Source organism: Oncorhynchus kisutch, linkage group LG4 (genome assembly GCF_002021735.2).
Source record: "Oncorhynchus kisutch isolate 150728-3 linkage group LG4, Okis_V2, whole genome shotgun sequence".
In the NCBI taxonomy this organism is placed as follows: Eukaryota; Metazoa; Chordata; class Actinopteri; order Salmoniformes; family Salmonidae; genus Oncorhynchus; species Oncorhynchus kisutch.
The window spans coordinates 30,850,222-30,876,983 of NC_034177.2; the positions used below are offsets into that span (position 1 = coordinate 30,850,222).

Consider the following 26,762-nt stretch of genomic DNA (forward strand, 5'->3'; position numbering starts at 1 on the left):
TTAGTGCCTAAAATAAGGGGTTAAATACATTTAAAGAAATTGTTTCCTGATCTTTCTTATATCTCACTTTAAAACAAACTCTTTAATTTAATGTTTTATATATTTGTTTTGAGGGGTCCTAAAATTCAAATCAAATAGCGAAATAATCCTTTGTATGACCATTTTACAACAAATCCATATGTTAGATTAGAAAACCCCTCCCCCCCGGTTTAGAATCAAAACTAATCTATAGGCCCGAGTACAAAGTGATGCCAGGCCAGAGATGCGTGTCTGTGGGTGGCAGAGCGCAGAGGGGTGGTTTATGTTTGAGTGAGAGAGCAAAGTGCAGATTTACACTGCTCCAGGGGATTGTGGCCGGGTGGAATCAGAGCACTCTGCTTCTCCTTCAGCTAATTCTATCATTTATCAGAGTCAGTCAGTCCATTAGGGCCAGGCTGAGGCTGGCTGGGTGGGACTGACGGGGACAGGGGGTATATGAGCCCAGCTCATTAGACTTCACTGGGGTGGGAACACACAACATCCAGACTACATCTCACACAGCCTCACTGTCAGCATGGAGACCACAGGCAGGGGCAGTGTGTTCCAGCCCTGACCACACGCAGTCACCACAACCATGCTCAGCATAATGCTGCATGGCAGACTGATCGATACAGCAGAGCAGTGTATACCAAGATCAACATGGCAGGCCAGCCCTCAAGTAGGATTATACCACAGGCTCTGCCTAGTAAACAAAAGCATTACTGTGTATTATCAAAATCCCAATATACTTAGTGTGCCATCAGTAGCGGAGTACATAGAAATTCACATTCATAGTTGGCCTAAACAGAGACTCGGGCATCGTTCCACTTAGTAGGCCGGCCGGCCCCCATTCCAAGCCCACTAGCACAGCAGTTACAGCACACACCCACATTGTTTATACCATGTCATTAATATCCACTCCCTCCAGCCAAACCCAAGAGAGTGCCCTGTGATAATTCTCTCACTAGCAAGCCTTCAAAGGCCCTCTGACACTAACCAGAGAACAAGTGGAATGTGAGAGAGCAGAAGGAGAACCCTGTTAACTCAATATCTCCCTCTAGTGTTGATGAAGTGTGGTGCTCTGCAATGCCTCCAGTTGTTCCTATTTTGTTGTTGAGGACCCTGTTGAGGTAGGGGTGTTTAGGTTTTGGTTAAGGTCCAGAGCCCTACCTTACACTCCACCACACTCTGATCAGATTCACAGGTGACATAGATCTCATCCACTGCCCGCCGCAGGTTGTCGAAGAGGAAGGCCCAGTATCGTGCTCGCAGGTCCACCTTGCGCGGCTGCCTGGCTTTGGTGGGACTCTTCTCTGCTCCCTTGTCAAGCAAGGCCCCGGCTGTGCTCTTGTTGTCCAGCCCTGTATTCTGTAGAGACAGCAGAAGAGGAGACAAAGCATAATGTTGAGGCAAAGAATAGGATGTTGCTAGGTCTACAATGCTCTCTAGTGGTACATGTGCTTAACTAGCAGTGAGCAAAATATTTCATCCATCTTTAGGTTTTATTATTTCATAAAGGAGGCAAAATTAGAATAAGTATGTAAGCTAATATTAAAATATGACAATATGCACACCTGTTTCTTATTCCTATGCAGTCCAGAGTTAATTCTCTGATTCCTCAAATTGGCATTTGTATGAGTCTTGGACTTCCCTGTGAAATATTAAAAAAACAAAAAACATTTAATTGACAGAAAAACAAACTATTAGTCCTAAAAAAGCCACAAAAAAACTTTACATTGATCTGGTCACCCTTTGTTTTGCCAAAGATGGAATATGGCCTGTGGGAGTAACAAAACATAAAAGTACAGAACTGCACACACACAATACAGACTGACCCAAAGCCTTGCAGGAGAGAAGAGAACGCACTCTCTCCCTCCTCTCTTACACTGTTCTCTGCACAACATTGTCAGTAGGTAGCATTCCCAAATACTGTGGGGAAACAACCCTGATACAATGACCACACGGCTGTGTGCATGAGCAGGTTCAATCTGTGATACCAATAACATCTTTCTGGTTTGTTGTCCAGTTACCCATTGCAGAACCCATCCAGACAGTTATGAAATATTCTGCCAGTGTTCAATCAAAGGACTAACTGGGTTAATTGTTGTGTGTTCCTAATCATGATCAATCATGTTTAAAAGCTAGCAAACTGACTTTCTGTCAACCCATTAAACATTCCTCCACTACTAGAGGGTGTGAAGCTCATTAAATCAGAGTTATATTGATCTTTTAAATGTGACGAGGGACAAGTGAAATGACACATCACCTTGACACCTGTTTTGAATTCAGTCGTCTCAGGGAAGGGAAATATATGAAGGCCAATGCATAGAATAACAGAGATGAATCAAAGGCTGTCATTTTGTTAAGGGAGATATTGTATTACAGCCAAGAGTCTGGACTCACGTGATCTTTCCCCACCACAATGCCCTTTGCTGTGCCTAAGTTAATTGATTCCTTTGTTCCAAATAGACAAAGGGCTTGATTCATGCACTGTAAGTCAATATCAGCACCTGCCACTGGAGGTGAACATTGGTTTGCCCATCTAATTTTTATTTTACCTTTATTTAACCAGGTAGGCAAGTTGAGAACAAGTTCTCATTTACAATTGCGACCTGGCCAAGATAAAGCAAAGCAGTTCGACAGATAAAACGACACAGAGTTACACATGGAGTAAAAACAAACATACAGTCAATAATGCAGTATAAACAAGTCTATATACAATGTGAGCAAATGAGGTGAGAAGGGAGGTAAAGGCAAAAAAGGCCATGATGGCAAAGTAAATACAATATAGCAAGTAAAATACTGGAATGGTAGTTTTGCAATGGAAGAATGTGCAAAGTAGAAATAAAAAAATAATGGGGTGCAAAGGAGCAAAATAAATAAATAAATTCAAATTAAATACAGTTGGGAAAGAGGTAGTTGTTTGGGCTAAATTATAGGTGGGCTATGTACAGGTGCAGTAATCTGTGAGCTGCTCTGACAGTTGGTGCTTAAAGCTAGTGAGGGAGATAAGTGTTTCCAGTTTCAGAGATTTTTGTAGTTCGTTCCAGTCATTGGCAGCAGAGAACTGGAAGGAGAGGCGGCCAAAGAAAGAATTGGTTTTGGGGGTGACTAGAGAGATATACCTGCTGGAGCGTGTGCTACAGGTGGGAGATGCTATGGTGACCAGCGAGCTGAGATAAGGGGGGACTTTACCTAGCAGGGTCTTGTAGATGACATGGAGCCAGTGGGTTTGGCGACGAGTATGAAGCGAGGGCCAGCCAACGAGAGCGTACAGGTCGCAATGGTGGGTAGTATATGGGGCTTTGGTGATAAAACGGATTGCACTGTGATAGACTGCATCCAATTTGTTGAGTAGGGTATTGGAGGCTATTTTGTAAATGACATCGCCAAAGTCGAGGATTGGTAGGATGGTCAGTTTTACAAGGGTATGTTTGGCAGCATGAGTGAAGGATGCTTTGTTGCGAAATAGGAAGCCAATTCTAGATTTAACTTTGGATTGGAGATGTTTGATATGGGTCTGGAAGGAGAGTTTACAGTCTAACCAGACACCTAAGTATTTGTAGTTGTCCACGTATTCTAAGTCAGAGCCGTCCAGAGTAGTGATGTTGGACAGGCGGGTAGGTGCAGGTAGCGATCGGTTGAAGAGCATGCATTTAGTTTTACTTGTATTTAAGAGCAATTGGAGGCCACGGAAGGAGAGTTGTATGGCATTGAAGCTTGCCTGGAGGGTTGTTAACACAGTGTCCAAAGAAGGGCCGGAAGTATACAGAATGGTGTCGTCTGCGTAGAGGTGGATCAGGGACTCACCAGCAGCAAGAGCGACCTCATTGATGTATACAGAGAAGAGAGTCGGTCCAAGAATTGAACCCTGTGGCACCCCCATAGAGACTGCCAGAGGTCCGGACAGCAGACCCTCCGATTTGACACACTGAACTCTATCAGAGAAGTAGTTGGTGAACCAGGCGAGGCAATCATTTGAGAAACCAAGGCTGTCGAGTCTGCCGATGAGGATATGGTGATTGACAGAGTCGAAAGCCTTGGCCAGATCAATGAATACGGCTGCACAGTAATGTTTCTTATCGATGGCGGTTAAGATATCGTTTAGGACCTTGAGCGTGGCTGAGGTGCACCCATGACCAGCTCTGAAACCGGATTGCATAGCAGAGAAGGTATGGTGAGATTCGAAATGGTCGGTAATCTGTTTGTTGACTTGGCTTTCGAAGACCTTAGAAAGGCACGGTAGGATAGATATAGGTCTGTAGCAGTTTGGGTCAAGAGTGTCCCCCCCTTTGAAGAGGGGGATGACCGCAGCTGCTTTCCAATCTTTTGGAATCTCAGACGACACGAAAGAGAGGTTGAACAGGCTAGTAATAGGGGTGGCAACAATTTCGGCAGATAATTTTAGAAAGAAAGGGTCCAGATTGTCTAGCCCGGCTGATTTGTAGGGGTCCAGATTTTGCAGCTCTTCCAGAACATCAGCTGAATGGATTTGGGAGAAGGAGAAATGGGGAAGGCTTGGGCGAGTTGCTGTTGGGGGTGCAGTGCTGTTGTCCGGGGTAGGAGTAGCCAGGTGGAAAGCATGGCCAGCCGTAGAAAAATGCTTATTGAAATTCTCAATTATGGTGGATTTATCAGTGGTGACAGTGTTTCCTATCTTCAGTGCAGTGGGCAGCTGGGAGGAGGTGTTCTTATTCTCCATGGACTTTACAGTGTCCCAGAACTTTTTTGAGTTAGTGTTGCAGGAAGCAAATTTCTGCTTGAAAAAGCTAGCCTTGGCTTTTCTAACTGCCTGTGTATAATGATTTCTAGCTTCCCTGAACAGCTGCATATCACGGGGGCTGTTCGATGCTAATGCAGAACGCCATAGGATGTTTTTGTGTTGGTTAAGGGCAGTCAGGTCTGGGGAGAACCAAGGGCTATATCTGTTCCTGGTTCTAAATTTCTTAAATGGGGCATGTTTATTTAAGATGGTTAGGAAGGCATTTTAAAAAAAATATCCAGGCATCCTCTACTGACGGGATGAGATCAATATCCTTCCAGGATACCCCGGCCAGGTCGATTAGAAAGGCCTGCTCGCAGAAGTGTTTCAGGGAGCGTTTTACAGTGATGAGTGGAGGTCGTTTGACCGCTGACCCATTACGGATGCAGGCAATGAGGCAGTGATCGCTGAGATCTTGGTTGAAGACAGCAGAGGTGTATTTAGAGGGGAAGTTGGTTAGGATGATATCTATGAGGGTGCCCGTGTTTAAGGTTTTGGGGAGGTACCTGGTAGGTTCATTGATTATTTGTGTGAGATTGAGGGCATCAAGTTTAGATTGTAGGATGGCTGGGGTGTTAAGCATGTTCCAGTTTAGGTCGCCTAGCAGCACGAACTCTGAAGATAGATGGGGGGCAATCAGTTCACATATGGTGTCCAGAGCACAGCTGGGGGCAGAGGGTGGTCTATAGCAGGCGGCAACGGTGAGAGACTTGTTTTTAGAGAGGTGGATTTTTAAAAGTAGAAGTTCAAATTGTTTGGGTACAGACCTGGATAGTAGGACAGAACTCTGCAGGCTATCTTTGCAGTAGATTGCAACACCGCCCCCTTTGGCAGTTCTATCTTGTCTGAAAATGTTGTAGTTTGGAATTAAAATGTCTGAGTTTTTGGTGGTCTTCCTAAGCCAGGATTCAGACACAGCTAGAACATCCGGGTTGGCAGAGTGTGCTAAAGCAGTGAATAGAACAAACTTAGGGAGGAGGCTTCTAATGTTAACATGCATGAAACCAAGGCTATTACGGTTACAGAAGTCGTCAAAAGAGAGCGCCTGGGGAATAGGAGTGGAGCTAGGCACTGCAGGGCCTGGATTCACCTCTACATCGCCAGAGGAACATAGGAGGAGTAGAATAAGGGTACGGCTAAAAGCTATGAGAATTGGTCGTCTAGAACGTCTGGAACATAGAGTAAAAGGAGGTTTCTGGGGGCGATAAAATAGCATCAAGGTATAATGTACAGACAAATGTATGGTAGGATGTGAATACAGTGGAGGTAAACCTAGGTATTGAGTGAGGTAGGTATCTAATCAATTATATACCCACCAAGACAGCACAAATGTATCTGGTGAAAAACATAATGGAATCTACTTCAAAGAAACAAGCATCTGTAAACATAAAAACAGTCATTCCTTTTACATCAGACGGATACATACAGTATTATCAGGCCCAGTTGAGCGTGTGTGTGTGCATTTTCACTGACCTTCCTCCTCTTTGTTCTCCAGAGGAACACTCCAGGCAATGAGATTTCTCGCAGCACGGCCCTCTTCTGCCACAATCTTCCTCACCTTGTCATGGCTGTTTGACCGCCGAAAGGATGCCTGCAGACAAAATGGGGACCACATCAAATGGTACCAAATTTCAAAAAAACATGAAGGCATATAACCCAGCTGTAGGACTCCATGGATGAGTTCATAACATTGACAACATGCTGTGGATGAAAACTGGTGCTTTGTACAGAACAGTAGATTAATAGTACATTACTATGTAGCATAGTTTCCCTACATATACTGTAGGCTTGGCTACACTAGAGAATGTACACAAGTGTTTTATGGCCAAGGAGACCTGCCCCACACAGGTCATATAAAGCATGTGATGTTTTGAACAGCACAAGACAACATGGCTCTTCACACCTGCATGTGATGGTATGGTGCTTGGTAACAGGACATAGACACATATGTATGGGTTTAATTAACATGGGGGAATCAAATGCTTTGTCATAAATAAATGCAGAGTACTGTGCTATAATAAAGACGTCTCTGAACCCTGGGCATGTCATGTGACATTGAGTTAGTCATGCAAGTTGAGTGGATGCCAAAATCTCTTGCTCGCTCCGCTCTTTACCTCTTCCTCACACACTCACACACCAACGCACATGTGCACGAACACACACAAACACGTATGCATAGACAGACAAGCAGGCACATCACAGCATGGTCTAGATAGGATCCCATGCATGAATGCCAAGAGAAAGTCTGATTTACACTCTATAAGCACTGAGTCCCACTTTGCAATGCCAATTAAGGACTCTACCATTTCCAACTATTGAGAAAGCCTGGCATCTAGGTTTACGTTTTCTATAAGCACAAAATAAATTAATATGATTGTGACATTATCATACTGTATTGTTGTGCACTTCATTCCACACATTTGAAGATTTTGCATATTTTCCACATACAGAATAGAATTGATTGACAGCGACACGATTTCGAGTTTAAATGCAAAATAATCTCCCGGTGGATAACAAAGTTAAATCTACTGGTAACCCAATTAGACTATAAAAACTACTACCTAAATTTGGACTTGCATATCAAAATCGGGACCTGAACCAAGACTCAAGGTTCTCTGCATTCTGTCCGCAATAGCAACCGAGTCATGTCATGAGAGGTTGTTTTATGTCACTGCCATTCACAAAGACTACAACAAAATAATGACTTCCATGACACCTTTCAAAGAAACTAATTAGAACAACACTAATATTACCGTTTATCTACCAAATGAAGTGTCTGACAATACAGGAGGTACTTCTATGTTTTAATCAAGCCCATGGTATCTCTTCTCTGTGGAACTCCCACACTATAGTGTCCTAGCATGCTGACAGAACAGGCTACATGCTCATATGACTCATTAAGTTTTACACATGCATAAACAGCAAGCAGTGTCCTGGTCTGCTACCATTTCATGTCCTTCTGGAATATTCACAACTGACCTACTTTTAGTGAGCAAAAAAATATCCTTTACATAAGCTCCATTCTATTACTATAGAAGAGCATAAGGACAATAGGATCAAAAGCCAACATCACTGAGGCTGCACATCAAACAGAGTAGCCAAACCCCACTGAAAATTAATAAATAGCAAACTAGATTACCATCACAGCAGTGAATATACTGTACCGCCTGAGGCTGGCAATGCTTACAGAAAGGCTTTCCTGATCCACTTAATCAGCTGCTGCCAATTGGCCTTCACTATGGAATGTTATTTTTAGCTATTTTATTTATTTAACCTTTAACTAAGACGGTGCAGGTTGTTTTTTGGAGCATGTGTTATGCTAACTGGTTTATAAACTGAGCCTCTACATATGCACAGGAAAGGGCCGGTCCTGAGGAGCAGGTGTAGGGTTTTCATTCTAAAAGCAGGTCTACAGACACATGCAGCAAGTGGGAGTGAGAAGAGAGACAGAGATGAGAAGATACATACAGAATAGAAGTAGAGTCTGTAAGCAGGTTCCTCGTCCTTATCCGCCCCTGACATACTTTTGTAGCCAACTTCAGGCAAACCTGTTTCCCCTCGACGGCATTGCCACTTGTGCAAGGTGACAGTGAATCGAGCAGGACTAAAATAGACTGTATGTATCTTGAACTGCTATAGCAACTTGCCCAGCTGTGTCAACTACTCCAATTGTGATTGAGCGAGCCGGGTGCTTAGCGGGCTGACGGTCCATTCACCCCCGTCTGATCTGTCTAGTCAGTGCTGAGCTAGTAGCCACCCACCCCTGCTGCAGACCACTGCTGCCTTTCTGCCTGCCGGCTCTCCTCTCCTCTGCTCTGCTATCGGTTTACAGCGTCTCTCCTCTTCTGTCATCTCACAGCGCTGCATCGCAGCCCCCTTTCACTCCCTCTGCCACAGCACCGCGCAGTCATGTGGTATTGGAACTGACTAAAATATTTCCTGTATATAGTATGATTACTTAATTGTGTAGTTAATTTCTTATTTCTCATGTATTTTTTTTTAGTAATGCATTGTTATTGATTATTGTATTATTGGGTTGAGTTTGCAAGACAGGCATTTCACTGTACTTGGGCATGTGACTTTAAAACTTCAAAATTAAAACTTTAAATGTGCGCACACAGTAGGCCTGCCTCTCAGACCCTGTCCTCCGCTGCCAGTGATGTGTGAAACTGCAGGCTCAAGGAGTGTGCTAATGTAATCTTGCGCTCGCCAGTGAGGCTGAGGCTCAGCAACATCCTATTGGACTCGACAGTTGATGAATCATACAAGGCTGGAAGATAAACACAAAACCACATGGTCTTTCTGCAACTTTGTGCCAAATGAGTAGTTTCACAATGAATGTTGTGAGGTCTGCAGCAGATTTCATGTGACAGCAGGTTCTCTTTTTGAAAACACCACTTTGCCTAAAAAAAAAAAAACTGTTGGTGTCATCAGCAATGCATCCCTGTATTTTGGCAGGTCACTGTAACCAATACATACAAGTTCTATAGTATATATTTTCCTGTCATTACATCCTGTGTGAGGGCATCCTATACAATAAATGTAAAAAATAAAAAATAAGAACACCTGCTCTTTGCATGACATAGACTGACCAGGTAAATCCAGGTGAAAACGATGATGCCTTATTGATGTCACTTGTTAAATCCACTTCAAATCAGTGTAGATGAAGGGGAGGAGACAGGTTAAAGAAAGATTTTTAAGCCTTGAGACAATTGACACATGGATTGTATGTGTGTGCATTCAGAGGATGAATGGTCAAGACTAAATATAAATGCCTTCGAAGGCGCTACTACAGCCTGGGGTTCGGAGCTCAATATTAATAGGAAGGTGTTCCTAATGTTTAGTATACTCTTCGAATTATTGAAAGGTGGCTAGCCAGTAACTAGCCAAGTTAGTTAGCCATCAAATATAAACGTATTAGCTAGCTAGCTAGCTATCTGAACGCGGTCTTAATTTGCAGGTCATAGTAACATTATAGTAGAACTTGAAAATAGAGCTAGTTACAGTACCTTCAAGGCAACGGTTATTGGAGTATTCCTGCTTTTTCCTCCTCCATGCGAGGACCCTGAGCTGTTGCTGCCAGACCTCTCCCTCCCGTCCCCGCCTTGTCCAATTCTAATACCGAATCGGTGCTGGCCACGCCGTCGTCCATCGTTGCGACTGTCTTTTGACATTTACGTAATTCAATTCTCAGGGTAAAAGCTAAACTTCTTAGAAAATTAGCTAAATTGATGTGTTTTATGTGTTGACGGAAACGACATAAAACACCATTGACAGTTATAATCTATATAGCATTTTGCCGGAAGTGTATGATAAAATGTATGACAGTTTCAGACTATCCAATCATTCATTTGTTAGGCGGAAACAGAAGAAATATAAACCAATCACAAAACAAGAATTGAGGCTAGGGGGGGGATTTAAACTTTCAACCATGGCAACCAAATAAATGGGCAGGACACATATGAAGTAACGTTTTTTTTGTCAAGTCGATCTGCTCGTGTCCTCAAGCTCCTGGAATCCACATCATTATTGGACGTTACTCAAATTTTAACCAAGATTTTGCCAGCTGGAACGAGGAATTGGCACAAGCAAAGGTTTGTTTACGACATAATGTTCTCCTAAAATAGTCTGGAAGTCACTCGGCTAACTTTACCAAACGTCTGACCAGTTCATAATCCTCAAATTTTGTCAGACACTCATTGTCAACAACTCAGTTTATTTCAGGAAAATGCTCAGCATTATTAGCTAACAATAGCTAGTTAGCGTCCTAGTAACCGAACGTTACATCAGCCAAGAAACTTAGGTCTATTGTTTGTCATGGTATGACAAAGGGGGGGGGGGGGGGGGGGGGTCAATGACTGACAGCAACACTTTGGTTACTAACTATAGTTAGCTAACGTTAGTCGTTACCAAGCTAGCAACAGTACTGTATTGTTGTAGCCCAAACTGTCCAGTCTCTTTAATGTCGACCACACCAGGTAACTCAGCGCTATTGTTTTCGCGTTTCATACAGCTAATAGTAGGTGAACCAGACGGTTACACAATTGATATGTGAAATACATATTCTATGATTGTTAATCTATATTCTTCAAGTTTACGAAGAATGCTAAAATCATAACATGACGCTTTTTTTTTCTCCGTCATAGATGAAATACTCAGTTATACCCATTGCATTGCTTGTAATGCACTGTGCCTTTGGAGAGAGCTCCCACAATCATGAAGATCATTATGTGGGTCATCAGCACAGCCCCGAGCACGACATGGATCTCCTATTGGGAACTGAGGTTGTCATTTCTCTCTATCATCTGAATAATATCCCCTTTAAGTCATATTCGCTATCTCACCATTTCTATAACTTGGGTTTTTAGGAAGAAGATGGAATAAAGAAACTTAGTCCAGCTGAGCAAAGGAACAAAATTATGGAAATCCTGAAGAAGATTGATAAAGATTCTGACAAACATTTAACCTCAGGTAAAAATACATTTTAAAAAATGGCTTTGTTTTAGGATGTATTTTGACTTTCATATGAAAAATGAATCCCACATTGTTATAAAAAATTCATACAGTATGGATACTGTATGTGTAATCTACTGCCTGTACAGTATGTGTAATATTTTGTCACTACAGAGGAGATCACACTATGGATTCAACATGTCTACAAGAAATATGCATTGGATGATGCAGAGGAGCGCTTCCCTGAATTTGACACCAACAATGATGGTGTTGTGTCGTGGGAAGAATACAACATGGTTGTCCATGAACAAGTCATTAATATTGATGAGAATGCTTTTCTGGAGGATCCAGAGGAAGAGTCACTCAGATTTGTATGATCATCTTAGTTGTACCAGCCTTTATTTTATTGTTGACAACATATGGATTGCACATGCTCTACACCTCACAGTACTTATCAATCTTTTCCTTTTTAGCTCCACTTAAAGGAAAAGAAGCGCTTTGATTTTGCTGATATGGGTGGCACACCAGGCCTTAACCTAACTGAGTTTCTTGCATTTACACACCCATCAGAAGTGGATTACATGGCTGTAAGACATTTCCACAAGCTGTTTACATTTGTATCCACATGAGCAGAATCAAATGTTTGGTGTGGTAATATTTTGCTATTTTTTTTATTTTAGGATTTTGCCGTTGAAGATGTGTTAAGTGAATATGACACAGATAAAGATGGGTTCATCAGTCTACGTGAATTTATTGGAGATGTTCGAACTAATGGTAAGCACAGAATGCTTTCTGTGTTTTTCTCAACATATAATGGTTTGTAAAGGCTCAGTTGGCTTTCCTGCTGTAGTAATGTGTGTTTGTGTACTTCAGAGGAGGATGACCCATCAAAGTGGGAGATTGAGGAAACTGTCCGCTTTGACGACCTCTATGATCAAGACAAGGATGGCAAGTTGAATCGAGAGGAGCAGCTCCGCTGGGTGGCCCCTAACAGCTATGGCTCTGCACGGGAGGAGGTGAGTAACCCCTATACTACCGTGTCTCTGCATTACATGGACAGCCATGCCTCACTAGGGTGCTCTAGGAGTGCCATTTCTAATTTGATTATAACATATTAGTTCCTGTGAAGTGCAGTCAGGGTATGGAAACATTTATACATTGGTTGGTATGAATGGTATCCCCATTGAAAGTGGGTGTATCTATCAGTTCTCTTCAGTTTGCTTGAGTTCTTTTGCTTTGCTCTTATGTTTTAACAGGCCATTCACCTCATCAAAGAAATGGACCAAGATGGTGATGGGAAACTGTCAGAGGCAGAGGTTTTGAAAAATCAAGACATTTTTATGAATAGTGAAGTAACAGACTATGGAAGGCAACTGCATGTGTCACATGATGAATTATAACAGATTTTATTTTTTTAACAATAACAGTTAAGTTTGGACACGCCTACTTATTCCATGGTTTTTCTTTATTTTTACTATTTTCTGCATTGTAGAATAATAGTGATGACAAACTATGAAATAACACATGGAATCATGTAGTAACCAAATAAGTGTTAAACAAATCAAAATATATTTGAGATTCTTCAAAGTAGCCACCCTTTGCCTAGATGACAGCTTTGTACACGCTTGGCATTCTCTCAACCAGCTTCATGAGGTAGTCACCTGGAATGCATTTCAATTTACAGGTGAGCCTTGTTAAAAGTTCATTTGTGGAACTTCTTTCATTGTTAATGTGTTTGAGCCAATCAGTTGTGTTGTGAAAGTTTATTTTTTAAGTGCAGTCGCATAAACCATCAAGCGCTATGATGAAACTGGCTCTCATGAGGACCACAGGAAAGGGAGACCCAGAGTTACCTCTGCTGCAGAGCATAAGTTCATTAGAGTTACCAGCCTCAGAAATTGCAGCCCAAATAAATGCTTCAGAGTTCAATTAGCAGACTTGCCTAGATAAAGGTTAAATAAAATAAAAACAGACACATCTCAACATTAACTGTTCAGAGGAGACTGCGTCGAGACTGCATCGTCGAATTGCTGCAAAGAAACCACTACTAAAGGACACCATTAAGGAGAGACTTGCTTGGGCCAAGAAACACGAGCAATGGACATTAGACCGGTGGAAATCTGTCCTTTGGTCTGATGAGTGCAAATTTGAGATTTTTGGTTCCAACCGCCGTGTCTTTGTGAGATGCAGAGTAGGTGAACGGATCTCCGAATGTGGTTCCCACCGTGAAGCATGGAAGTGTGATGGTATGGGTGTGCTTTGCTGGTGACACTGTCAGGGATTTATTTAGAATTCAAGGCACAGTTAAGCAGCATGGCTACCACAGCATTATGCAGTGATACGCCATCCCATCTGGTTGATGCTTAGTGGGACGATCATTTGTTTTTCAACAGGACAATGGCTCAACATACCTCCAGGCTTTGTAAGGGCTATTTGACCAAGAAGGAGAGTGATGGAGTGCTGCATCAGATGACCTCAACCCAATTGAGATGTTTTAGGATGAGTTGGACCGATATGTGGGAACTCCAAGACTGTTGGAAAAGCATTCCAGGTGAAGCTGGTTGAGAGAATGCCAAGAGAGTGCAAAGCCGTCATCAAGGCAAAGGGTGGCTACTTTGAATAATCTAAAATATATTTAGATTTGTTTCAACACTTTTTGGTTACTACATGATTCCATATGTGTTATTTCATAGTTTTGATGTCTTCACTATTATCTTCACTATTATTATACAATGTAGAAAATCGTCAAAATAAAGAAAAACCCATGAATGAGTAGGTGTGTCCCAACGTTTGACTGGTACTGTATATATATTTTCTCAGTTCAAGAAGTCTTAATGATTTACATGTAACATTTCTGAATGGGTTTTTCAATGTTTTTAGGGTATCCATCTATCAAATGACAACCAAATTTTAATGTTATCTTGGATGCAGGCTGTCTGTGTTAGCTAACATCACACTGAAGCTCTTCCTCATTTGAGTCAAACGAGTTAACTTCAAGCCATGTCTACTGACTGGGTGTTTCCTGTGTGTGGCATTATAATTTTCACTGGCTTTGATCCGGCCTCAAAGAATCATAAGTGCCTTCTTTACTGAATGCCCTCACAGAGGATATCACATTTGATCTACTGCTGAGATGACTTTACAATTCCAAGATGTATTTTGGGTGAGTTCACTTTAATGTCTTTACTTTTGACTAACCACTTTGATGCTCAATCTATATGATCTTTATGGATAAGGTTGAGGTCATTTAAAAAAAAATGCGCTGCACAGAGGCTATCAGCAGAGACCGCTAAATTATTTACTGCTTGATCCAAACTGTATTGTGGTAACAGCACCTGAGGCAGTACACCTGTGTCAGATGAAGCCCTTTACTAAATTAAACTTTGTTTTTTTTTCATTGGCTCTCAGATTGTCGGCTTTACAAATGTTTGTTCTATGGTCTCACAGCCAACTTCGTTCTTTTTCTAAACATACTAGACTAAAACTTTATTTCGTATGCTATGATGAAGAAATGTACTTGTGTAATTTTATGTGGAAACTTAATAAGTTTAGCACATTAATAAATGTGCTAGTGTGTTTTATATTTAGTAATTTATCTAAATAACTAGGCCCACAGAACATTGTTTAACTTATTCTCTTGGCTGGATTGCTCATTTCTGAGTGTCAGTACCTCTATGCTGAGTTTCCTGTAAAACAGGCTCTTATCTTTCTGTATTTGATCTTCTGACTGTGATGCATTGTCAACTGTAATCTACAAAACTACAAATAGCTTCTGGGTTGATTTGCATAGCAGGCTCAGTGCAATAATCCCCTTCTAACCTTTGCAAATAAAAATTACTTTATTGTGCATTTTTTTTCTTATTACTTTGTATGAAATAGTTTGGCATTGAATTATGTTTGATATTGTATAACACTTGTGCAATACTAATACCTGTAGTTGTCATTCTGTATTGTACATTCATTTATACATGTTTTACTTCACATAGTACACAATCATGCATAAGCCAAAGTTCAGCTAACAGATGACAGTCAATGGTTTGCTGTTGATACATGAGGCGGTCAACAGTGGAATCCTTTGTGGCTGCTAAGGGGTTTTTATGACCAAACTACTATTTATGACTGTTTTCCTGTGGAAACTGGGTGGTATGTAGTATAAGGTATGAGTGATACAGTGTGGGCCAGCAACATCTCCACTGAAGGCCTACTACAGTATGTGATATGTGTCATTTAACTTATAACTGTCACCTGCACTGGCATTCAATACTATTATATACATGGCATCCATGAAAGCATTTTGTTTTGACAAACAACGTAAATCTGTAAAAGTGTCAAAAGCTGCTGTAACTGAAAGATTAATGTTGGCATCTATTTTTTGAAAAGGACTTTCTTTGTATTAAATCTATGCATTTTCTTTGAAGTTAAGATAATGCTATGATTCTGTATGGTTGTAGGGAGTGGATTTCATCAGTAATGTGGGATATGAGGCTCTCATCCAGAGACTCTGTGAGGGTCGACGGATGTGTAAAGACATGGAGGATCTCTTGAAGATGAGGTAGTTGGTGGCAGCAAAGCAGTTCCTACATTGTGTATGAAGTTATATTATGTCACAATTATAAGTTAGGAAATATTGTGTTTTCATTGGATAGGGCATCTGCTGAAGAGAGATATGGCAAGGAGTTAGTGATGATTGCACGCAAGGCAGGGGGTCTCTGTGAGATCAGGTGAGTAGCTCTGCTCTCAAGATTCATGGAAACGCAATGCCTTAAGTTTTGGTAGAGAGAGAGGTGTGTGTGATAAAGTATTGTGTAAAATAAATGTATTGGCACTTTCTCACAGTTATATTCTTTTCACAGCACTTTGAGAGCATCCATTGACCAACTCAAAGTCCGTAAGTAGAACAGAATTTTAATTGTCCACTTCTAGCTATGGAGTTGAAACATCTGTAAGCAGCACTACTTCATCCCAGATTTGTAATGTTGTGTTACCTCATGTTTTGTAGAAATTGAGAACATTGGGAACCTACACATACAGCTCTCTGGGATGTTAAAGGAAGAGGTCAAGAGGATGGAACAGTTCAGGGATCGACAGAAAGAGCAGAGAAAAAAGGTTTTGGTTTGACATTTTTAGCTTTCACCTAAACAAGGCCTAAAGACAATCTATTGTTTGTGCATGGTGGTAAATATCTACATAGAGCATGTTGTACTATTAAATCATGTACTTTGATTTCAAATGTTAACCATTTGCTGTTTAAGGACAGAGAAAGTATCCGTGGTTAGATGAGATGAATCCACTATGGATCTGTAATTGATCAGCTATTTTTGCATCAGTCACAGCATGTTTTTCTCTGTCTCAGTTTGAAGGCTTCATGGACAAGGTTCAGAAGATAAAGGTGTCTTTATACAAGAAAACAATGGAGGTGAGCACAGTTCCTACCAAAAACCTTCTTAATTTCTTTATCTGTATGCTCCTTTGTGTGACGTGAAACCCTATTCCGTATAGTTTGTCTGTGGTAGGTAGGGCTTAACTCAATGTGTCAGGGATATTTTAGCTTTACTTTCAAAGGTCCTTTAGTTAGTATGGTTCAGGAAAACCATAATGTTTTTCTGTCAGGTGAAATTATATACCGGTAAGGGAATTTGTAATGTTCTCGAATAATAGGTTGCACCAGTAAGAGCATACAGATAAGAAAGGAAACAAAGAGGGCCATTCAGTGGCAAGCCGAGGGAGCGCCTCTAAAACAGAACTCTCAGCTCAGGAAATCCTGCTCTATTTGTTTTATTTTAGTCTCCCTGCTTGCACATGCATCTCTCGCTCTTGATTGCACTTTCTGTTCCTTATTTGGCAGCAGCTTCATGAAAAGTGTCAAATAATAATAGCTGTCTTAATCTAGTAATTGGAGTTAAGTAGGACTGTGGCGGTCATTCAATTTTGTCAGCCGGTGATTATCAAACAAATAACTGTCAGTCTCATGGTAATTGACCGTTTTATTTTATTTAACACTTATTTTGGAATATCTACATTTTAAAAAGTTTAATAAATCCATGTAATATAGCCTACATCTTCACAATAAATCCATTATTTTAGACAGGTCTAAAGAAGTATGATATTAAGAAAATGTAGTCTATTTCAGGAGAACAGAATAGCATACTCTGAGTTGTCCTTTTGTTAGGTCCTGATCTGGCTATGCCAAATGGCTGTGGGCTACACTAGTTCATTTAGCAGACAAGATTTGCTTAGAATTATGTGGCATGCATTATTTTATATTATTTTATAGTATGAAGAAAACAATTTAACAAAGCTGAATAAAATAGAAAGTATATTTTCTCCAAATGATTTGAGTTCACACATGCTGCTATTCTTTGTTGAGTGGTTAACAAGGAAACGGTTACCCCTATATGCTTAATTTAGAGTTATTAATGTAACTTTAGTTGTTCTACAAATGTTGGGCAATATGTTTAGATTTTTATTACATTTTAAGGCTGCATGATGCGACTCAAATAATGATTTGAAAAAAGTTGCTTGAAAGGCATGAGCTCTGCTTAGTTTTTTTGCACAGACTATACACAATTCATCAGTCTCTCATTCACAATTTGACAACCACTTGATAATGCCTTGAATTTCACAGCTGCATCCCCTTTATGTGGCCGTAATGCACCCTAAAAAAATCCATGCCTTTTGCGGCCAGTGGCCGTGGTGCCCTTGGGCCCCGAGTGCTGCGTTGTGCCCTTCTCCCCGAAGCACCTCTCACTCACATGGCTCTCCATCACGTGATCGGGTCTATCCCCCAGATACAAGTGAAGACGGACACTTCCGGGACGCAACTGCGCGCGTCCTTATCGAATTCCGAGGTGCATATTGAAGATATTGGAAGAACTGTCCACATTTACTTTTCGTCAGCCAACAAGATGAGTAGGCTTAATGAACAGCAAAAGTACTAGCCTATGTCAATCTACTTTCCACTATAGTACAAAAGTTGACCTATTTTGTGCGAAAAATAAATATTCCGAACATAGCCTGGGGCAATTGTGGGATGCAATAGATCCCAAATTAGTACAAAAAAATGCAATGTGGCTGACCCAACAGATCTGAACATTTAGCGTAAAATGTTGATAAACTATTAGGCTTTTTCTTCACATTGTAGGTTCTAAGCATGAATGTTCCATTTGCTGGAAAACACCATTATCAAAAGTGCCCGCTAATGCGATTATGCATGTAATGCTTTTATTATAAAGGTGCATTTTTATGGTGAAAATTATCTTCCAAAAACTTGAAACTCATGCCCTGTTTACAGTGCCTTCGGAAAGTATTCAGACCCTTTGACTTTTTCCACATTTTGTTAAGTTACAGCCTTAACTTAAAATGGATTAAAAAAAATAAAACAAAAAGCAATCTACACACAATACCCCATTAAAAACAAAGCGAAAACAGGTTTTTTTTTTTTTTGCAAATGTATATTTAAAAAAAAGATTACATTTTCAATTACATTTGCATTGATGCAGTGATTAGAGGGACAATAGAGTGCTGAGGACCAGGCAGTTAGCAAGTTTGGTAGGCTACTAATGACCATTAGCAGCATCTGAGCTTGGAGAAACCTAATTACCATGACTAAACGGTCACATGGAATTTGACTGACTTCATGACTCGTGACCGCAGGTGTGGCAGTATTACTTTCACCGCAACAGCCCTAGAGGTAAGTACATTGTGTAGTATTGTAAACCTGATAACAAGTTCCCTTTCTGTGTGTCCGTTCCCAGTCTAAAAGGTCCTATGACCAAAGGTGCAGAGAGGCAGATGAGGCAGAGCAAGCTGCTGAGAGGATGAGCAGTGCAGCCACCACCACACCCAAGCAGGCTGAAAGGGTAAATCACTAAACTATCCATGCACACTGGACAACACATCTACTTAACTGACAATGGAAACCAGGCTTAGAAATATACCATTCAATTGTATGAAATCGTAACACAGTGCTCCCTGAGTATTTGTGTAAAATGTAACATACAGTAGTTGTAGGTCAGTCTGTAGGCTATATGTTTTGAATTGTAGGAATAATAACAGAGGATGTGAATTGCAATGAATGGTTTGACTTTCATCATAGAGTGAATGTAAACACATATTCTGAACTGTTGCTGTGTGGGGCATAAAGCAAAACCCATGTTCATGGGGATTCCTGCCACAATCCCCTTCAACTGAGTGATGAAATATAAATTGTTATTTCTGATTACTGTTCTACCATTTCATATCAAATGTTATTTGTCACATGCTTCATAGACAACATTTGTAGACTAACCATGAAATGCTTACTTACGGGTCCTTTTCCAACAATGCAGAGTTAAGACAAATAACATGAATATATATATATATATATAGGGAGTAGAAAATAACATGGCTAAAGAGGGAGTACCAGTGCTGATTTGATGTGCAGGGGTGCGAGGTAATTGAGGTAGGTACTTTACATGCACTTAGTATACCAAACATTAGGAACACCTTCCTAATGTTGAGTTGCACCCACCACTGTCGTGTTGTCAGCAAACTTAATGATGGTGTTGTCGTAGTGCGTGGCCACGCAGTCGTGGGTGAATTGTGAGTACAGGAGGGGACTAAGCACACACCCCTGAGGGGCTCCCGTGTTGAGGGTCAGCGTGGTGTATGTGTTATTGCCTACCCTGACCACCTGGGATCCAGTTGCAGAGGGAGGTGTTCAGTCCCAGGGACCTTAGCTTAGTGATGAGCTTCGAGGGATCTATGGTGTTGAGCTGTAGTCAATGAACAGCATTCTCACGTAGGTGTTCCTTTTGTAGAAGTGGGAAAGGGAGGTGTGGAGTGCAATCAAGATTGCATTCTCTCTGGATTTGTTGGGGCGGTATGCGAATTGGAGTGGGTCCAGGGGGTCTGGGATGATGGTGTTGATGTGAGCCATGACCAGCCTTTCAAAGCATGTCATGGCTACAGGTGTGAGTGCTACGGGGTGATAGTCATTTACCTTGGTGTTCTTGGCCACAGGGACTATGGTGGTCTGCTTGAAACATGTACTGTAGGTATTACAGACTGGGTCAGGGAGAGGTTAAAAATGTCAGTGAAGACACTTGCCAGCTGGTCTGTGCATGCTCTGAGTATGCGTCCTGGTAATCCGTCTGGCTCACACATGGTTCAGTGTTGCTCGCCTCGAAGTGAGCATAAAAGGCATTTAACTTGTCTGGTAGGCTCGTGTCACAGGGCAGCCGTTAGCTGGGTTTCCCTTTGTAATCCATGATAGTTTGCAAGCCCTGCCACATCCGACGAGTGCATGAGCCGGTGTACTAGGATTCGATCTTAGTCCTGTATTGATGCTTTGCCTGTTTGATGGTTCATCGGGGGACGTAGCGGGACTTCTTATAAGCATCCAGGTTAGTGTCCCGCTCCTCGAAAGCGGCAGTTCTATCCTTTAGCTCAGTGTGGATGCTGCCTGTAATCCATGGATATGTACGTATGGTCACTGTGGGTGCAACGTTGTTGATGCACTTATTAATGAAGCCTGTCACTGATGTGGTAAACTCCTCAATGCCATCGGATGAATCCCGGAATATAAACAGTCCTGTAGCTTAGCAACCGCTTCATCGGACCACTTCCTAATTGAGCGTGTCACTGGTACTTCCTGTTTGAGTTTTTGCTTGTAAGCAGGAATCAGGAGGATAGAGTTATGGTCAGAATTGCCAAATGAAGGGTGAAGGAGAGCTTTGTATGCACCTCTGTGTGTGGAGTAAAGGTGACCTAGAGTTTTTTTTTTCCCCCTCTAGTTGCACAGGTGACAAGCTGGTTGAAATGAGGTAAAACGGATTTCAGTTTTCCTGCATTAAAATCACCAGCCACGAGGAGCGCTGCCTCTGGATGAGCATTTTCTTGTTGGCTTATGGCCCTGTATAGCTCGTTATGTCTTAGTGCCAGCATTGGTTTGTTGTGGTAAATAGACAGCTACAAAAAATATAGATTAAGTCTCTCTTGGTAAATAGTGTGGTCTACAGCTTATCAGGCGAGCAGAACCTCGAGACTTTCTTAATATTAGAGATTGCGCACAAACTGTTGTTAACAAAGAGACACACCCCCGCCCTTGAGTTTATGACTCTTGAGCCATGACTCCATGAAGCATAGGATATTACTGTTCTTTAGGTCCCGTTGATAGAATAGTCTGGAACGTAGCTTGTCCAATTTGTTCTCCATTGATCGTACATTAACCAGTGGAACAGATGGTAGAGGCGGTTTATCTTGAAAAAATCACTTAATTATTTCTCATGATGTAATTGGGAGATCATTTCCGGACTCTTTAGCACTGACATTTATTTATTAGTTTCCTGTCAGTGACAGTAACTTCCCTGTTCGTTTGCAGATGCACAACAAGTCTAAGCAGTGCAGAGAGGCAGCAGGAGAGGCAGGTAAGAGATATTAGGCTATTGAGCTCCTATCATTCCCTGTTGTTGTACTCCAAATAAAGGCAGTCCATGACTTGAAATCAAGATTGCTGAAAAGCCATAGCATGATTTGACCATTTGTTTTTGTCTCCCTTTTATCACCATAATGCTGAGGTTTACCAGAAATGAACGGTTGTAAATGTTTTCAGTTTCAGTTCCTCTTTCATTAAGTAATCTTAAAATTTGCTTCCAATTTGCAGATTATATTTTTAAAGGCCATATTCACTGAGTGTACAAAACATTAAGAACACCTTCCAAATATTGAGTTATTAGGAAGGTGGGGTTTTTTGGCTGTCAGAACAGCCTCAATTCATCGGGGCATGGACTCTATAAGGTGTCGAAAGCGTTCCACAGGGATGTTGGCCCATGTTGACTCCAATGCGTCCCACAGTTGTGTCAAGTTGGCTGGATGTCCAAGTTGGCTGGAAACTGTTCAGCGTGAAAAACCCAGCAGAGTTGCAGTTCTTGACACATACTGGTGTGACTGATACCTACTACCATATCCCGTCCAAGGCAGTTAAATATTTTGTCTTGCCCCTTCACCCTCTGAATGACACACATACACAATCCATGTCTTAATTGTCTCAAGGCTTAAAAATCCTTTAACCTGTCTCCTCCCCTTCATCTACACTGATTGAAGTGGATTTAACAAGTGACATCAATAAGGGATCATAGCTTTCACCTGGATTTACCTGGTCCGTCTGTTATGGAAAGAGTAGGTGTTCTTAATGTTTGTTTTTTTTACACTTAAGTGTATATTGTCCCTCCACTGTGACAGAGGATCCAATGAATCTTCAAAAATGATTCAGTCAATAACTGCGTATTATCTGAATACCACCTTTGCTTCTTTGTCCTCAGAAAAACAATACATGTCAATCATTGAACAGCTAGACAAGATTCGCCAAGAATGGGAAACCACACATGAGAGCACATGTGAGGTACATTGAGGCATATTCTAATGTCATTGCAATGAATGCAATTTGGATTGTACAGTATGATCAGATAAACTTTTCTTAAATTACGTAAATATTTTCTGTCAAACCAGCTGATGGTCCACAGATTGTTGTAAACATGGGATATAGATATGGGATATAGCATTCTATATAGATATTTTGTACAATGGAGGATTGTTTTGCAGGTCTTTCAGCAGCAGGAGGGAGATCGTATCAACATCCTAAGGAATGCCATCTGGGTCCACTGTAACCAATTCTCAATGCAATGTGTCAAAGATGATGAGGTTGGTCAAGTTTGTTTTGTCTTACCAAGCCATACTGTAATCCACAATATCAGTAGTAGCATTAGTCAGCATTTTAAAGCATGGTACCATGTATACCACCCGTGTGTAAGAAAAATATAGAATTTGTCTCAACTGTATCATATAGTAGCTGTAAGACTACTCAGTAATGATGATAAAGAGTATACTGAATGTGTTTGAGCCGTGCCCAAAATGTACTTTCAGTGTTATGAGGATGTGAGGAAAACTCTAGAACTGTGTGACATCACGGTAGACAACAACTGCTTTGTTGAGATGAAAAGCACTGGCTCAAGTCCACCAGGTAGGTAGAATACACCACCTGTCCTGTTTCCTGGTTTGTGCACATTAATATGTTCCAGGTCTGAACATTTCAATATTAACTCTTTTAAATGTCATCATAGTAAAATATTGTGGCCTCATTGAGAAATAATATGTTTGCCCTTCATTTGAACTTTGCAGTGCAGCCATGTCTCTGTGATACACTCTTTACTTAGGCCTTGGGTGAGTTTGCTTTGCTGAATGCCTGTGGTTTCTCCCCAGCTCCCATTGTGTTTGAGAACTACTATGAGAGGGAGCCCTCGACAGACACCAATGGCAGTGCCCGCTTTGTAGGAGGAGTTATGAAGAGGTTAGAGATACTAAGATTTGTTTTTGCACTACAAGAATACACATTTGAACTCATGTAACCATCAAAACAGCATGTTTACAATGTGAAGCAAAGTAAACTCTGATTAATTACTTTTAGGTTTTCAAACCTTTTGCAAGGCAACTCCTCGACTGGCTCCAAAATTAACGTCAATGACTGTTCACAGCCATTAGCCCCACCTACTGGTTTGTATGCTGCTACAATTACTGTAAATAAATGTGGTACCAATAGAAACCATTTGTGGACGGGGAGAGACTGTGTTTTTTCACAGTCATTATATTGCTACTTGTCAGGTAAAAATACATTTGAGATGGAGAGGATAACGATGTATGTTCTCTTTTTATGCCTCCCCATAACAATGCATTGTGTTGATCTTGTTCTAATTATAATGTGAAAACATACATTAATAGCCCATAACCTGATCATGCAGGCTTTCCATCTATTTACATGATCACCAGGGGGCACAAACATCCACCTGATTTCAGGTCAATTGTCCCTTGACGCAAAAGTAGCTGTTGCCACAATATTAAGCAGGGTCTGACACTATATCACATCACACTACATTACATGGGCTTACTCTTTGAGTTCAGTCAATAGCTGTGGTACTGAGGTTTCAAACTGCCAGTGATTTGACCCAATAACTGCATGCCTCAACTACTTCATGTGTAATCCTTAGCCGACACATCAGATGGAGTGTACGCCTCCATTCCTGGATTTCAGCCAGTTGAGCCAACCATCTCAGAGAGCAGAGAGAAGTACCAGGCGCTATATGACTATGAGGCTCAGGTCAGAATGCTCTGACACCCTAAATGCCCGCATTCAACATCTAAGCCTACATCTAAGCCTACATTCACATTTCTGTGACATTTGAACCACAACTAAACCTAACCTGTCCTTGCCGTCTCTAGAGTGCGGGTGAGCTGTCCATGTCTGGAGGGGAGATGGTGGTGGTCATTGAGCAGGGTGTGGATGGCTGGTGGACTGTGGAGAGGAACGGCCTGTCAGGACTGGTCCCTGGATCCTATCTGGCCAAATAATGAGCTCCTCTTGGCACAAGTAGTAAGGCTGGAAGGCCCATAGCATAGCCCTACCCTGCATATGTCTTAGTTTGACTATTTCCTCTAAGCCTAACAGTGCTGATAATGTTAGCTCAGTCTTGGCTATACTGTATGTGTTGTTGAGTGACCTCACTGACCTGAGACCATGGCTTTATCTGTTGATGGAGATTATTAATTTATTTGTTGTCAAGATGGAAAGAGATGTGCACTTACCTGTTTTACTTTCCTCTCAAGTCAACAGGCAATACAGTTTGTTGTTGAACAATCCTACTGTAGCCAGGACAGCTGCAAAATAAAGCACTCTAGTTTTTACATTTGGTTGAGTTGTCAACTAAGGTGAATTCAAAGTGAAATCCAAAAAAAAAAAATGTCACTGTCATTGGATTAAGGTTAAAATAAAAAATTCCCTTACGTTGATGACTTTGCAAATCCAATCAGTTTTTCAATGTCATCACATATAATTTTTGTTGTTGAAATGGTTTGGAAACAACTTTGATTCAACCAATGTTTTTCCCAGTGGGTAGTCACTGACCTATTAATATGCTTTAGTATTGAATAACACCTTGTGTGTTTGAGCAACTAATAAACTGTCCACATGCTAACTGTCCAAAATACAATGGCTTAGATCAGGGGTGTCAAACATACAACCTGCGGGCTGAATCCGGCCCGTGAGGCGGTCTAATCCGGTCCCTAGTTGGTCTTGAGTTTTTTTTTTTTTAAACATGTATTTAATTTTTTAGAAATGTATATTTTTGTGGCTGGAAAACAAACTCGATAAACTTTTAAAAATACTCAAACTAAATTGAAACTGAGTAGAAATTATAATGGGGAGACGGTGGTGGTCATAGAGTTTCTTGTCTGTGTTCAGCACACACAAAAAATCACAGAAATGAAAGCTAGCCAGTCAAGGAGCATTGAAAATACCAAAACCGATGGATAGAGTATTTTTTTGCCAATTTTGCCAGTGATGAAGTATAATCAATTGTCAGGGCTCACAGGACCTCGTTGAAGACCAACTGCAGCCCCTGGGGCAAAATTGGTTTGATGCCCCTGGCTTAGATTAATATTTCTAATATCTCCTTCTACTACAATGCTAGCAGATACCCATAGACTTCCAGTCATTGCGCTAACGCAAATTAGCATTGGCTCGCGAAACTACCTCTAACTTCCTTCATACTAGACACAGACATAAAAATGGTATCCACTGGTTCATCTGACTCTGGAGAAGTAGATAAAAGGCCTCATTGTCAAAATCCTGAAGTATCCCTTTAAGCGAAAAATTCACCAGAAGCAGGCAGGCAGAGCAAGCAAAGGGAGGCGGGAGGAAAGGACCGGACAAGCAGAGCACTGACTGTATGCTAGCAGGATAGTCCATATCTCCAATCATCTTTGCTGATAGCGCTGTTGTTTCCATAAGTGGAAGAATTGGTCTAATTTAGCATGCAGCCTATGGTAAAGCCTCAACTCTACCTCTTCCAAATCAGATGAGATTAAATAAAAGTGAATAATTACATTTGTATTGTTTTGTGTGACTACAGCACCAGCGATAAATCGCAAAAATAGAGACGCGTTTTAATTGAGCGAGGCATCAAAGTGGCCAACCTGCCCGTCCGGCTTCAGTTGGGTCATTACAATGCATTCTAAAATAAATCTTGCACGCTCGCCTTTGGTGAGTTTAGGCCATTAGGGATACTATTAGACTTTGACCATTTTAAATGTATTTATGAAGTAAAGGAATCTAGCTTTGGACATGTTTACATAAATATTTAGAAATGTTGGGATGATGACAGCAATAACTAGCAAATTAAGATGCAAAGGTTAGCCAGGCTTGTTTGACTGACTCCATTTTTTATAAAATACCTATAATTTTCTCTGAAATACCAATCCTTTGATTATGTGTAAAAAGATGTGTATTTCAGAGGTTACACTCACACGAGTAATCTATGCTCTATTATGTATACTGGACTAAATTAAACATGCAACAATTTCAATGATTTTACAGTTCATATAAGGAAATCAGCCAATTGAAATAAATTCATTAGGCCCTAATCTATGGATTTCATGACTGGGTAGGGGCAGCTATGGGTGGGTCTGGGAGCCAATCAGAATGAGTTTTTCACCCACAAAA

At 41.1% G+C, this 26,762-nt stretch overlaps 3 protein-coding genes across 8 annotated transcripts in view; 2 read left to right on the forward strand and 1 right to left on the reverse strand.

Annotated features, from left to right (window-relative positions):
* The window catches only part of LOC109889365 (S phase cyclin A-associated protein in the endoplasmic reticulum), a 97,260-nt gene extending 87,175 nt beyond the window's left edge, over positions 1 to 10,085 (reverse strand). For 4 of the 6 annotated variants that reach the window (XM_031822784.1, XM_020480757.2, XM_020480756.2 and 1 more), the window contains exons 1-4: positions 9,790 to 10,085; positions 6,254 to 6,371; positions 1,593 to 1,669; positions 1,189 to 1,386 (exon numbers count right to left, since the gene is read on the reverse strand). In XM_031822784.1, the coding sequence (XP_031678644.1) occupies positions 1,189 to 1,386; positions 1,593 to 1,669; positions 6,254 to 6,371; positions 9,790 to 9,954 (558 nt within the window). In that variant the 5' untranslated portion in view covers positions 9,955 to 10,085. Of the gene's footprint in view, positions 1 to 1,188; positions 1,387 to 1,592; positions 1,670 to 6,253; positions 6,372 to 8,248; positions 8,355 to 9,789 lie in introns of those variants that run through there. The other 2 variants (XM_031822782.1, XM_020480758.2) reach the window with 2 other exon arrangements.
* Positions 10,086 to 10,230: 145 nt separating this feature from the next.
* rcn2 (reticulocalbin 2) lies at positions 10,231 to 12,676 on the forward strand. The gene is made up of 8 exons (XM_020479827.2): positions 10,231 to 10,374; positions 10,927 to 11,064; positions 11,149 to 11,251; positions 11,408 to 11,604; positions 11,707 to 11,820; positions 11,914 to 12,007; positions 12,107 to 12,249; positions 12,490 to 12,676. The coding sequence occupies exons 2-8, from the start codon at positions 10,927 to 10,929 to the stop codon at positions 12,631 to 12,633; spliced, it is 933 nt and encodes a 310-aa protein (XP_020335416.1). The 5' UTR covers positions 10,231 to 10,374; the 3' UTR covers positions 12,634 to 12,676.
* Positions 12,677 to 13,954: 1,278 nt separating this feature from the next.
* On the forward strand, positions 13,955 to 25,233 carry LOC109889367 (proline-serine-threonine phosphatase-interacting protein 1). Its single transcript, XM_020480759.2, has 15 exons — positions 13,955 to 14,396; positions 15,685 to 15,785; positions 15,880 to 15,954; positions 16,087 to 16,121; positions 16,233 to 16,339; positions 16,587 to 16,649; positions 18,988 to 19,092; positions 21,594 to 21,639; positions 22,534 to 22,613; positions 22,814 to 22,912; positions 23,135 to 23,231; positions 23,471 to 23,558; positions 23,676 to 23,761; positions 24,253 to 24,362; positions 24,485 to 25,233. The coding sequence occupies exons 1-15, from the start codon at positions 14,367 to 14,369 to the stop codon at positions 24,611 to 24,613; spliced, it is 1,251 nt and encodes a 416-aa protein (XP_020336348.1). The 5' UTR covers positions 13,955 to 14,366; the 3' UTR covers positions 24,614 to 25,233.
* Positions 25,234 to 26,762: the final 1,529 nt, after the last annotated feature.